This window comes from Thermobia domestica, chromosome 8 (assembly GCF_964235325.1).
Source record: "Thermobia domestica chromosome 8, izTheDome1.hap1.1, whole genome shotgun sequence".
NCBI lineage: Eukaryota > Metazoa > Arthropoda > Insecta > Zygentoma > Lepismatidae > Thermobia > Thermobia domestica.
The window spans coordinates 41666192-41680233 of record NC_137461.1 but is presented as its reverse complement, the minus strand read 5'-3'; the positions used below and the strand labels follow the sequence as shown (position 1 = coordinate 41680233).

Sequence of the window (14042 nt, the reverse complement as noted above, 5' to 3'; positions counted from 1 at the left end):
AATATAAAATGAATAAGATTATACACATAAGATGTATAAGATGATATAACCTAACAAACCTAAACTTACCACACCAATTTCATCTCATCTAACATCACCACACCTAACCTAATCTAACCTAACATAACCTCACTTCACCTACACTTACCTTACCTTACCTTACTTAACCTTAACTAACCTAACCCAATATATTTTAACCTTTCCTAATCTTATACAACTACTCTCCAGATTCGGGTCATATATGACCCACGTTGTGATACATAACCTAATGAAAGCACGTTGTGATTGTAGGGTCAAATAAAAGACAACATAAAGAATGTACGAAGAATAAATCGGAAAGTGGTTGCTTTATTCAGTCAAGAAGTTAAGCAAAAAAAAAAAAAAAAAAAAAAAAAAAAAAAAAGTGGACCGCATATACTGTTACTAAATATCATTCTTACGAAAGGAATTCCGGCAAAAGTTGCCACCTTATAAGTCGTTATTCAAATAGCAATGAAATCACGTAGTTGAGTGCTAATGTCACTCGCTCTGAGTTTTCGTTGGATCAAACCTAGAATCAATAGTCCTTCATATATCTTCGATTACAAAATAAACTTTTAAACACCCATCATGTTTACAGATTTATATATATATTGACAGGTATTCCGAAGAAACAAAATATATTCCAAACTTCATGAGGCAATTACCGTTTTTGGCCTTGATGTGAGGGTCCATGTATAGAAAACTAGTTTCCTAAATGTCCTGATTGGACATATATTCAAATATCAAAATGAACTCTTTCGTTTCTAAGCGGATAGAGTACTTGATTTGGTGTGAGAGACATGAGTTCGATTCCCAGCTCATGTGCTTCGGATTCCACGTATATGGCCTCCCTGCTGAAAGGGACGTTAAACTCAAAATCAACTCAACTCAACTCAAATATCAAAATATTTTCCATGGCAGTAGACATAACTCTCTATTAGAAGTAATAATAGCAGGCACGATTTTTTCTTTTCTTTTCTTTGTTTCGTTTTCTTTATTTTTCTTTTCTTTCTTTTTCTCTATTTGATATTATTAACTGTTTTGTAGTAGCGTTCTTGGACTCGCAAAGATGACTGACACATATGAATAGCATTTAGTTTCTTACTTTAACAAATGCTTGTATATGTTCTTGCATAATAAACACAAAAGCGCATCATATTATATAAAATTACCCAACACTCTAATGTGACGTAATCTTTAATGACATAAGTGGTCCATTGGTCCTGGAATTGTATTAGTATGCTAATTCTTAACAAAAAAAATCTCTTTCTTCATCTTTAAAGGTATTTTCAATGAAGCATACCTTAAAGTTGTAATACAAGTAATCATATTAGATATAAATAAAACATTTATTTTTCTTTTTCAGATTTTGGGAGCAATATTCACCTACTTCTTAGTCCTACTTCAGCTAACATGAGAACAAAAATATATTTGTCTGTTACAATACGAAGGAGTGTATCGCGTTTCTTTCCTTACCTTGTAATATTGTAATAGTAAACTTAACAACAGTACCTTATAATATGAATGAACGTATTTTTGAATGAACATACCTTAAAGAAGTTTATTTGTGTCTGAATCATGAGAAAGTTCAACTAGTATATGTAGGGGTTGCCATGAAACAAGATGGGACATAATTGCTTGACAAATAGTAACTTTTCCAATAGAAAGAAGTATATTTTCCCTAAAGAAGACAATCTTTTCGACACATTTTCCACTTGACATAGCCATAACTCTTATGTCATAGGCAACCCTAAAATATGTAGCCTACATGATTTTGAACAAATGTTCTATTTTTTGTAAACCTGTAAATGAGGTTCACCTAAAATATTATTATTTTAATATTAATCAACATGTGTTTTGAAATAGAAGGCAGTGTTTAATTCATACTAATATGTTATGTTTATGGGATGTGTTACATCAATATATTTAGTAAATAATCTGAATGTGTTACATTTACAGTTTATCTTTATTTCTTTTAGGGATTTACATATTACATTAAATATAATTTATAAAGTAGTACCTGAATTACCCATTCGTCGCATCGGCCAGATAAGATATCTATGTAAACAATTGAATATCGATCATTTTCTATTACTTTTACATATCCCGGTAAACGCCCCCTGAGGCCGCTGGCAATTTTAAAAAAAAAAACGACTCTGGCCCCTAGCCGTATTTGGAAGTCAACGCTTGTGGGAATATCACCATTCATCTCAGTGACCGCCAAATATATGGATTTGAGAACAAATATCGGTCATTTTGGATTATTTTTACATACCTCCGTACCCCCACCACGAGCACCTGAATGGATGAATTTGAAAGGTAATGCGATCGGAGTCTCACTATTGATCTTAGCAACCGCGAAAACTATGAATTCGACAATAGTATCGGTCACTTTCTACTGCTTTTAAATGTCCCGGTAAACGCCCCTTCTTGAGACTCAATATAACCTGCCACGTCTTAAAGGTTGCTTAAACAAAAAATATTGGAAATAGGCATTCGTTTATTCAAAACTATAGAATCGTGTTGGAAATAGTTTCTAATTGTTCTGTTCTATTGTGTGGTGAAATTACGAAGCAATTGCAAATACAATTATTCTATAAATAACTCCCAATAAATTCATCCTCTTTTTGATTGACTGTAGCACTTTCAGTGAAGGGGTGAGGGAACTGTGGGTCACAACTTCTTCTCAGCTCTTTTGCTTTATTCAGTCTTCGTTATGCCTTGGCCAACAGGTCATCACGCGTACGCAGTTGAAATAATCTTCAAAAACAGCAGTGTCAAGAGCGTTTACCTCTAGATTTGTTATTGCACGTAATGAAAATGCTCCTGATCGCAGGGCTATCTTATACTGAGTCTATAGAACTTCCCCGTTGGAATATCGAGGCTATGAGACAGTCTATTCTGCAGTCACCGGAACGTTCTGCAAGGAAGCATCATACTTCTGCTGAGTTTCCTACGGAGTCAGTAAAAACAGAATAAATCGAAACAAGGTAATTACAAACTGTTTCCAATACTATTTATTTTTTTGATAAACTAGGTTCTATCTACAATACCTTTTTTGTTTTATTCGCCTTTCATATATATCAAGGCTTTTTGATTAACCCTGTATATTAATAAATAGTATAATAATACAGAGCTTGGAATACCGAGAAAGCTAATTAGATTAATTAAGATATGTTTAAGTGAATCCCAAAGTAAAGTCCGGGTAGGAAAATTTTTGTCCACGAGCTTTCACGTCGAAAATGGCCTGAAACAAGGAGATGCGTTGTCGCCATTATTATTTAACTTTGTGCTGGAATACGCCATAAAGAAAATCAAAGATAGCAACCAGGGCCTAGAGTTGAACGGCACTCACCAAGTTATGGCATATGCTGATGATGTAAATTTAATAGGGGATGATAGGAGAACAGTAGAAATAAATGCAGAGATATTATTAAACGCTTGCAGGGACATGGGTTTAGAAGTAAATGCAGAGAAAACTAAATACATGGAAGTGCGTCGGACCGTAATACGGCAAATTGTGGAGGCGTTAAAATATTAAATAATACTTTTGATAAAGTGGATACTTTCAAATATTTAGGATCAATATTAACAGACGAAAATCATATTCACGAAGAAATTAAATGTCGACTAAAAGCAGGGAATTCGTGTTACTATTCGGTTCAAAATCTCTTGTCGTCGCGAATTCTGTCGAGGAATTTGAAGCTTAAAATATATAAAACGATAATCATGCCTGTTGTTCTGTATGGTTGCGAAACATGGTCGCTTACTCTGAGGGAAGAACATAGACTGAAAGTATTTGAGAACAGGATCTTGAGAAGAATATTCGGACCCAAGAGGAACGAGAATGGGGAATGGCCGAAGCTTCATAACGAGTAACTACATAGTTTATACGGTTTACCCAACACTGTTAGGATCGTCAAGTTTAGGAGGCTTAGGTGGGCAGGTCATGTAGCTAGAATGGAAGAAAGTAAAAACGCTTTCAAAGTCTTGACTGGTAGACCCATAGGAAAACGACCATTAGGAAGACCTAGGCGCAGATGGGAGGATAATATTGAGATGGATCTCGCAGAGATAGGAATACAAAGTAGAAACTAGATCCAATTAGCTAAGGACAGAAGTCAGTGGAGAGCTTTTATGAACGCGGCACTGAACCTCCGGATTCCATAGGCCATAGAGTTAGTAGTTAGTTAGTTAGTATAATAATATACCAATGTAGATAATGAAACTTTGCTTATATCTGAGTGTATCATGTCTCCTATCCGTTTACAAGTAAAACCTTAAGCGAAGCTAGTAGTGTACAATAAAACAAAGTAAAACGGTGATTCTTCACTTTTGGGCTCTTTTCCATGTATATATTTCTTAATTTATGTTGTTTTCATTAAAAAAAAAGCAGGTGGCAGTGTCACACCACACATAACGTGGAGTTTGGTTTGTTTATCTTGTAAACTGAACTCCTTAGTAATGTAGGTAGGTTTGGCCAAACCTAGGCCAACACATAGACTAACATTTATCTCAATTTATATTTGAAATTATACTAAATATTTGAAACCAGAAAATATTTAAATCTCTACTTTCGCTGGATACAACATTATTTAGTTTCATTTTAATTTTGCATTCCACAGTCTGATTAGTGTTTTGCAGTGTTTTGATGCAAGTGATTCCTCCACCGGAAGTGGTAGAAATAAACAATTTCCGGATATTACGTTATTCAATATTGAGAAAGAAAACGGTAGATAGCAAGAAGTAGGCCTAGTCTCCCGAAGTGAATTTGGTGTCTCTTTCATGTCTATCCTTAGCTCTCCAATAAAAACGCAAGTGATAGAAGTAAAAATCTGTCCGTTACAACTTTCGGTTTCAATATTGATGTATATAGACCACAAATAATAGGAGATAGCGTGAAACGTATTTTATTTTTGAGAATCGCTCTCTTACATCTTATTGCTATATTCAAACAGGAATTTGTTAAAATAAACACATTCTGATTTTAAAGATGATTGATTTAGAGCAGTAGTTCTGAAAGTGGAGTCCGCGGAATCCTGGGGTTCCGTGGGACCTAGCTAGATGGTCCACGACGTCTAAAAATTGAAATGTGTTGTGTGATAAAATGGAACTCATAGCTGTTATGCAAGAAGTATTTTTTTCAGTTACTAAAAACAAAGCAATTAGAAATTATACCTTCCTTTCAACATTTTAATGTTTTCCTACTTTACTAAATTTCTCCTGTGAAGCCGGTCTATCGTTATATAGAACTACTTCAAGTAAAAGAAATTTATTCTATGTTAGGACACTTTTTCAAAAGCACAACCACGGAATTCTATGGGTCTTCATCTTCAAGTGGCGGAAAGCTCCACAACTACCAGCAATTCCAGTTGTTTTAATAATTAAAAAAAGAGGTAAGTGTTAGTCATTCCTAAACTTATACACATCAATCCTCCCCGCAATTCTGGGATTTCTGAAAAAAACTATAAGAAACCCCTCCCGAAAATATGTTTCTAGATCTGCCACTGCCAGTAACTCTTCACTCAAATTGGTTTGGGTGTGCACTGTGAGTATGAAGATTTGTCCAAAAAGGCATTGCAACATTTGCTGCCTTTCTCTACCACATAGGCATTTAGGTGAACAGACTTTTTCTGCTTTTTTTGCAGTATTAAAACCTTAAAGCGTAAACGTGACAAAAATTATTACAGATTTCAATGGAACTATGGAAAAAAATCATTCCTCACATTAGTGACCCCACATTTGAGAACGTTGTTTATCAAGTGAATTTGCTATTTTAAGAAAAAAAAAGAGAGAGAGAGAGGGGGAGACAGAGAGATTGATTTTCAGACTTGAAAGTTACTGTATTTTCCAGTATTCACTAGGAAACAACCATGTATCTTCAGAATAAAGAACTTATTGCATTATTTTTTTTTGTCAGTGGTAATTCCAATTAGTGTATTTTTTAATACCGTGTGAAATTTCAGATAGCATTGCAGGGAGTCCGCAGATCACTTCCTAAATGAACAAGGGGTCCGCGCTATCGGAAAGTTGGATAACCACTAATCTAGACCATAAAAAGGGTTAAAAAGAAGTTACCGTGGCCCTGTATGTTTCAACTCTTTTGGATTTAAAATGTAAATTTCGATGAGCTGTGTCCAATGGCCCTACTTTTGATTTCTGGAACCGAACGCTTCAAGGTCAAAGTAGGGGTCAAAAATAAAAAGTGGAAGCATTTGAGCAACACGGACCAGCGACTCACTGGGACAAAATGAATGCCATTCGATTTGTATTTACACATACTCCCAATAATTTATATGCCAGTTTCCCGAAAATTCAATTTTGATCCGGAAATTAAACGAAAATTCAACTTCCAAACTTTCACTATCACCGGTCACTATTTTTAGGGTCAAAATAGAATTTTCGGGAAAATGTCATATTAATTATCAATGTATGTGTGGATACGAATCGAATGATAGCCATTACGTTCCAGTCGGTCACAGGTCTGAATTGTCCAAAATCCCGGATTTTCGTTAATTTTCTGGATCAAAATTGAATTTTGGGGAGAATGGTATATCAATTATTCATGTCCGTGTGATTACGACTCCAATGACATCCATTTGTTCCAGTCAGTCGCTGGTCCGTATTGCCCAAATGGTCCCACTTTTTATTTTTGACCTCTAATTGGACGTATGGCAAGATAGCCTCCGACTTTAGAAAACCGAAACAATGACTAGGTCACTCGTTTGTACTACGTTTGTACCGTTTGTACCAAAAATATTTTCGTTTGTACCATTTTCCATATATTGTTACTAGAGAGGTCAACTGATGGGGCTTTCTTGGCGCCAAGATGCCCCCCCCCCTATCACAGCAAAAAATTGAAATACGCCATTCGAAAGCAAATCGTTTGTACCGAAAAAAGTTTTGTTTGTATCCTGATAGTTTTCGAGAAAGAACGAATGACATTTGGGGGGGCTATCCTGGCGCTAAGATAGCCTCCCTGTATCACAGCACAAAAAAATGAAATACATCATTCGAAAGCAAATCGTTTGTACCGTTTGTACAGAAAAATTTTTGTTTGTACCCTGATAGTTTTCGAGGAGGAAATGACCTCCGTAACACAGCACAAAAAATGAAATACATCATTCGAAAGCAAATCATCTGTACGGGAAAAAATTTTGTTTGTACCCTGCTAGTATTCAAGAAAGTGGGGATGACATTTGGTAGGGGGTATCTTGGCGCATATATATCCCCCGAAATGTCTCGAAAACTATCAGGGTACAAACAAAACTTTTTCCGGTCCAAACTGTACAAACGATTTGCTTTCGAATGATGTATTTCAATTTTTTGTGCTGTGATACGGAGGGGCTATTTTGGAGCCAAGATAGCCCTTCCCCCCATATGTCATCCCTGTTTCTCGAAATCTATCAGGGTACAAACAAAACTTTTTTCGGTACAAACGTTAGAAACTATTTGCTTTCGAATGGTGTATTTCAATTTTTTGCGCTACGATACGGGGGGCTATCTTGGCGCCAAGATAGCCCGCCCAAATGTCATCCCCTGTTTCTTGAAAAATATCAGGGTACAAAAATCTTTTTTCGTTACAAACGGTACAAACGATTTACTTTCGAATGGTGTATTTCAATTTTTTATGCTGTGATACGCGCGGCTATCTTGGCGCCAAGATAGCCGCCCAGTTTACCTCTCAAGTAACATTATAAGGAAAATGGTACTAACGAAAATATTTTCGGTACGAACGGTACAAACGTAGAAGAAACGAATGACTTAGTCATTGTTTCAATTTTGTAAATTCGGTGGACTATCTTGCCATACGTCTAATTTGACCTTGAATTGTTTGGTTCCAAAAATCAAAAGTTGTGCTATTGGTCATTGCTTATTGAAATCTACATTTTGAACACCAAAAAGTTGAAAAATACGGGGCCAGAGTAACTCCATTTTAACCTAAAAACAGTAATAGATAGGGAGAAGCATTTTCCTGCAATCAGCTATGCGTGCCAAGAATATATTTCACCTATATTTTACTCTCTCTACTGAAACCGAAAATGGATCTACTACCCGTGCTAGTCTCAGTATTCATTAATAGCAAACGATTTACGGCATGTACACTCATGTCCAAAATGATTGTCGCATATCTATAACTGTCTTCTTGTAAGAATATAAGTTCGTAATGTTTTTGCAGGGTACTTTTAATAGTGATACTATGTGTATAATTGGGAAATGTATATTTGTGGTAAATTTAATAGGAAAAGAATTATAAATATGAAAATTATAATAAGTAAAACAAAATGTTGCTAAATACACAAGAAAGTTTAATTTTCGTTTTATTGTTCTTATTTACTGCTCTTTTGACATGAAACTTGCCACATACATGTCTTTGCCGATTATACATATTTCTATACTAACATTATAAAAAATACCTGGCGAATTCGTTATCAAATTATATTCCTACAACAACATATTTATAGACATGCGACAATAATTTTGGACATGAGTGTACGTATGTTGACATCACTAGTTTCTCTCTCTAGTGAGAGGCAACACACACTCAAAAATCAAATACATAGGGAATCAGGGCTGAAACGTGGAATCAGGCCGGTAACCAGCCCAAAAATTTAGGGGGAGGGTGCGATCCAACCATATTATATTTCTTTTGCAAGCCTACGGTGAAAATTTTACGGAGTCACCAAAAATTTAGGGATGGCCCGGTCCCTAGACCTCCGTGGATACGTGCCTGCGTGGGAAGGATTACTACAGCAGCTTTCGAGAAAATTTGATTATCCACAATAAAGTAAGATCTTAAGGTTTGAGAACTGAATACTGTTTTTCGTATAGAAACATTTTCATAGTAATTTAACCTATTGAAATACACGTAAATTCAATGTTTCTTATTCTATTTGTCTCATATTTATTTATTACAAACATACAACTGGCAATTTTAATATTGTATTGTTAGTACGTAAATTCGCTACTCCACACGGTAACTCTTGAACAGATGCAAATGTTTCATTTTTTAAATTATAAATATCTAGTGTGGATATTTTGACCGAAATTGTTAATGGAGATAATTCCTTAGCATCTTAATGAATAACAGTGATTTACACCCATCTAGTGGTTCACATGCAACTCTTGAACAAAAGTAAACTTTTGAATTCGATTTTCTGTAGTTTATAGGTAGAGCGATCTTCGGGGCTGAGCTCGTTAATTAAATCAATATACAGGGTGGATCAATCAATACAGGTACTGCACCCTGTATTATCATCTTGACGCGTAACGTTGAGTTATGTCCTTCCGTTAGGCCGTATGATAACTCTTCGGCGGAACTGAATTTTTGAATTGTATTAACCGAAATATACAATGTGAGGAAAAAGTCCCGGTGTCACAGGGATTTTTTACCCCTGGAAAGTTTTACCCCCTGGAAAATTTTACCCCCTGGAAATCTTTACCCCCTTGTCGGTTTCTGGTAACTTCAAAGGAAAAGTCAAAAGTCACATTAAAAATTCATATAATTGAATGTGATCTCTCAGTGTATGCACTCACTTTGGTCAAGATGGCTTTAAATCCGAAGATTTGGTAGGGGGTAAAAATTTCCTAGGAAATCATTACCTCCCTGTCGGTTATTGGTTACTTCAAAGAAAAACTCAAATGTTATTTTATAAATTGATACCCCTCTGTAGTATCTCTTAACAGACACAGTTACTTTGGCCAAGATGGCTTTAAATCCGAAGATTTGGTAGGGGGGTAAAAATTTCCTAGGAAATTATTACCTCCCTGTCGGCTATTGGTTACTTCAAAGACAAACTCAAATGTTATATCATAAATTGATACCACTATGTAGTATCTCTTAACAGACACAGTCACTTTGGCCAAGATGGCTTTAAATCCGAAGATTTGGTAGGGGGGTAAAAATTTCCTAGGAAATTATTACCTCCCTGTCGGCTATTGATTACTTCAAAGACAAACTCAAATGTTATATTATAAATTGATACCACTCTGTAGTATCTCTTACCAGACACAGTCACTTTAGCCAAGATGGCTTTATATCCGAAGATTTGGTAGGGGGGTAAAAATTTCCTAGGAAATTATTACCTCCCTGTCGGCTATTGGTTACTTCAAAGACAAACTCAAATGTTATATTATAAATTGATACCACTCTGTAGTATCTCTTAACAGACACAGTCACTTTGGCCAAGATGGCTTTAAATCCGAAGATTTGGTAGGGGGGTAAAAATTTCCTAGGAAATTATTACCTCCCTGTCGGCTATTGATTACTTCAAAGACAAACTCAAATGTTATATTATAAATTGATACCACTAAGTAGTATCTCTTAACAGACACAGTCACTTTAGCCAAGATGGCTTTAAATCCGAAGATTTGGTAGGGGGGTAAAAATTTCCTAGGAAATTATTACCTCCCTGTCGGCTATTGATTACTTCAAAGACAAACTCAAATGTTATATTATAAATTGATACCACTAAGTAGTATCTCTTAACAGACAGAGTCACTTTGGCCAAGATGGCTTTAAATCCGAAGATTTGGTAGGGGGGTAAAAATTTCCTAGGAAATTATTACCTCCCTGTCGGCTATTGATTACTTCAAAGACAAACTCAAATGTTATTTTATAAATTGATACCACTCTGTAGTATCTCTTAACAGACACAGTCACTTTAGCCAAGATGGCTTTACATGCGAAGATTTGGTAGGGGGGTAAAATTTCCTAGGAAATTATTACCTCCCTGTCGGTTATTGACTACTTCAAAGACAAACTCAAATGTTACATTATAAATTGATACCACTCTGTAGTATCTCTTAACAGACACAGTCACTTTAGCCAAGATGGCTTTAAATCCGAAGATTTGGTAGGGGATAAAAATTTCCTAGGAAATTATTACCTCCCTGTCGGCTATTGATTACTTCAAAGACAAACTCAAATGTTATGTTATAAATTGATACCACTCTGTAGTATCTCTTAACAGACACAGTTACTTTGGCCAAGATGGCTTTAAATCCGAAGATTTGGTAGGGGGGTAAAAATTTCCTAGGAAATTATTACCTCCCTGTCAGCTATTGATTACTTCAAAGACAAACTCAAATGTTATATTATAAATTGATACCACTCTGTAGTATCTCTTAACAGACACAGTCACTTTGGCCAAGATGGCTTCAAATCCGAAGATTTGGTAGGGGGGTAAAAATTTCCTAGGAAATTATTACCTCCCTGTCGGCTATTGATTACTTCAAAGACAAACTCAAATGTTATATTATAAATTGATACCACTCTGTAGTATCTCTTAACAGACACAGTCACTTTAGCCAAGATGGCTTTAAATCCGAAGATTTGGTAGGGGGGTAAAAATTTCCTAGGAAATGATTTCCTCCCTGTCGGCTATTGATTACTTCAAAGACAAACTCAAATGTTATATTATAAATTGATACCACTCCGTAGTATCTCTTAACAGACACAGTCACTTTAGCCAAGATGGCTTTAAATGCGAAGATTTGGTAGGGGGGTAAAAATTTCCTAGGAAATTGTTACCTCCCTGTCGGCTATTGATTACTTCAAAGACAAACTCAAATGTTATATTACAAATTAATACCACTCTGTAGTATCTCTTAACACACACAGTCACTTTGGCCAAGATGGCTTTAAATCCGAAGATTTGGTAGGGGGTGAAAATTTCTTAGGAAATTATTACCTCGCTGTCGGCTATTGATTACTTCAAAGACAAACACAAATATTATATTATAAATTGGTACCACTCTGTAGTATCTCTTAACAGACACATTCACTTTAGCCAAGATATGATTTTATGAATTGTTATTATACCCTGTTATCTCTTAACAGACGTACTGATTGTCGGTAAGATGTCTTTATATCAGAAATTTTATAGGGGTGCTTATACTCTTGTATTGGTTCTGTGCTACTTCAAGGATAAGATCAAATTTTTACATTATAAATTGATGTTATACCGATTTATGTCTTAACAGAAACACTCACTTTGGGGACGATGAAGGATGGTTTTATTTTCGAAAGTTCATAGGGAGGTAATATATAAAGAAAGCTAAAACTTATTTTTATTTTAAAGGAGATGTTGAAATACCAAATTTGATGACTCGGGTTTAATAGAGCCCGAAAATGTACACGTTTTTATAAGATAATTTTCATACGTATTCTTCGCTTCCGCTTTGAAATTCCAAAAATCGATTCTCTGTGATATATCACGTCTCAGATCCCATGTACTGACCAAGCTTTAAGTTTCTAAGTTCAGCGGTTGTACATACGACTTGAGAATCTTCTTTTTACAAGCCTTGCACGTTGTTCTGAAGGCTAGCTCGCACTAGCTAGCTACGCTATTTTCAACAGTGTTGACAATTTTATCAATGTTTATTATATCTCCGGTACGGTTAGAGAAATCGAAGTGTTGTAAACGGTAAAATAATTTGAACGTTCCTTGCAAACCACACATGTAACTAGATATAATATTTACTTAAGATTTTTGTAAATAAAGACTTTCAAAAAATTCAAATTTTCAATCCCTGTAACTTCGTTTCTATTCATTCGAAAAACGTCATACCATGACCATGATATTCAGCGCTAAAGTTCTTTCGAACTATATTATCCTGTGCATCTCTGTTGTGCTGTGTCTGCGTTAGAGGCTTCCAAACTTCGGATGTTTGTGATACCATAATATCTTTAACTTGTAACACTGATTAATAAAAGTAGTATTTTAAGTTTACATTTAACATGGTTAGAAATGTGTAATAAACTGACGTAGTGCCATTTGAAAAAATATAAATTTATATTTGGTTGGCAACACTTGTGAATTTCTGTCTAAACCCGTTATAGCGGATGATCACGATAAATTGTCTACCATGTGTATATAGGGACAGAGAGAGGAATAAATTGCAACAACGTTGTTTTTAATTGAAAGATGTGTTCTATGTTTACAATCATTTATGTTATAAACTGTGTAATAGTAGTTATCAAGATTATAAGGCAACTAATATCTAATATTTTACACTGCAAAATAGGTTTTATTTTGGAATCAAAGTCTGCTTTCTCAGTTGCAAATAACAAAATTTAAAGTTAGATTTACGTACCTTTGTTTCAAAAGATTGTTTATTCTCTATATATTTTTCTTCCTACGTGTTCCACACTGTCAAAAGAGTAAAATCGAGTTTCAAAATCAATATTTTCCTTTCGACGCTACTAAATCCTTAAATCTCGACTACTAGTAGAACAAGTCAAGAGCTGCTTTCACGAACGAAACTATGAAATACTTTTTAACAGTGCAGTGTTTCGGAGGAAAGTTTCTTCCTCCTTTTATACTAGGCCGCTAATATGTAAGATTTGAATTGTTCCTCTTGAAGAGCAACTTATACAAATTTCATTGATATAATAAGAAACCAATTAATAGAAATTACCACTTTGACACTGCAACCATCTTAAGACACCTGGGGGGCGCGGTGGCTCAGTGGTAGAGTGTTCACCTCTGGTGCTTGGGATCACTGGTTCGATCCCAGCTCGCGCCGTGTGGAGTTTATGGTGGACAAACACCGTACTTGTGGACATTCTCGGGGTTCTACCGTTTAATCCCACTTTCTTCATTCCACCATTTCATTCATTTCTCATAATCACTGTCTCCTTTATCCTAACCGGCATAGCCGTAGGACGTAAAACTAATAGATTTCATTTCATTTTTTTCTTAAGACACCCTCGTCAGACAGCAAATCACGTGCAAAACATGAAAAGCAATTATTTCCTAGGAAAACAATACCGACTATCAAGTTTTTGGTCATGAAGCCAAATTTTCGGACATAAAGCAATCTTGACCAGAATGATTGCGTCTGTTAAGAAATAACACGGAGTAGCATCAATTTATAATATAACATTTGATACTATCTTTGAAGTAAACAAATAACCGACAGGCGGTATAAATATCTCAGGAAAATATTACCCACTATCAAATTTTCGGACATAAAGTCATATTGACCAAAGTGAATGCCTCCGTTAACGAACAACA

General features: G+C 35.3%; 1 protein-coding gene across 1 annotated transcript in view; it reads left to right on the top strand.

Annotated features, from left to right (window-relative positions):
- Nucleotides 1–1895, top strand: part of LOC145692838 (odorant receptor coreceptor-like) — a 41159-nt gene extending 39264 nt beyond the window's left edge. The window contains exon 5 of the mRNA XM_081768340.1: nt 1388–1895. Within this exon, the coding sequence (XP_081624466.1) occupies nt 1388–1438 (51 nt within the window). The 3' untranslated portion in view covers nt 1439–1895. The remainder of the gene's footprint in view (nt 1–1387) is intronic.
- Nucleotides 1896–14042: the final 12147 nt, after the last annotated feature.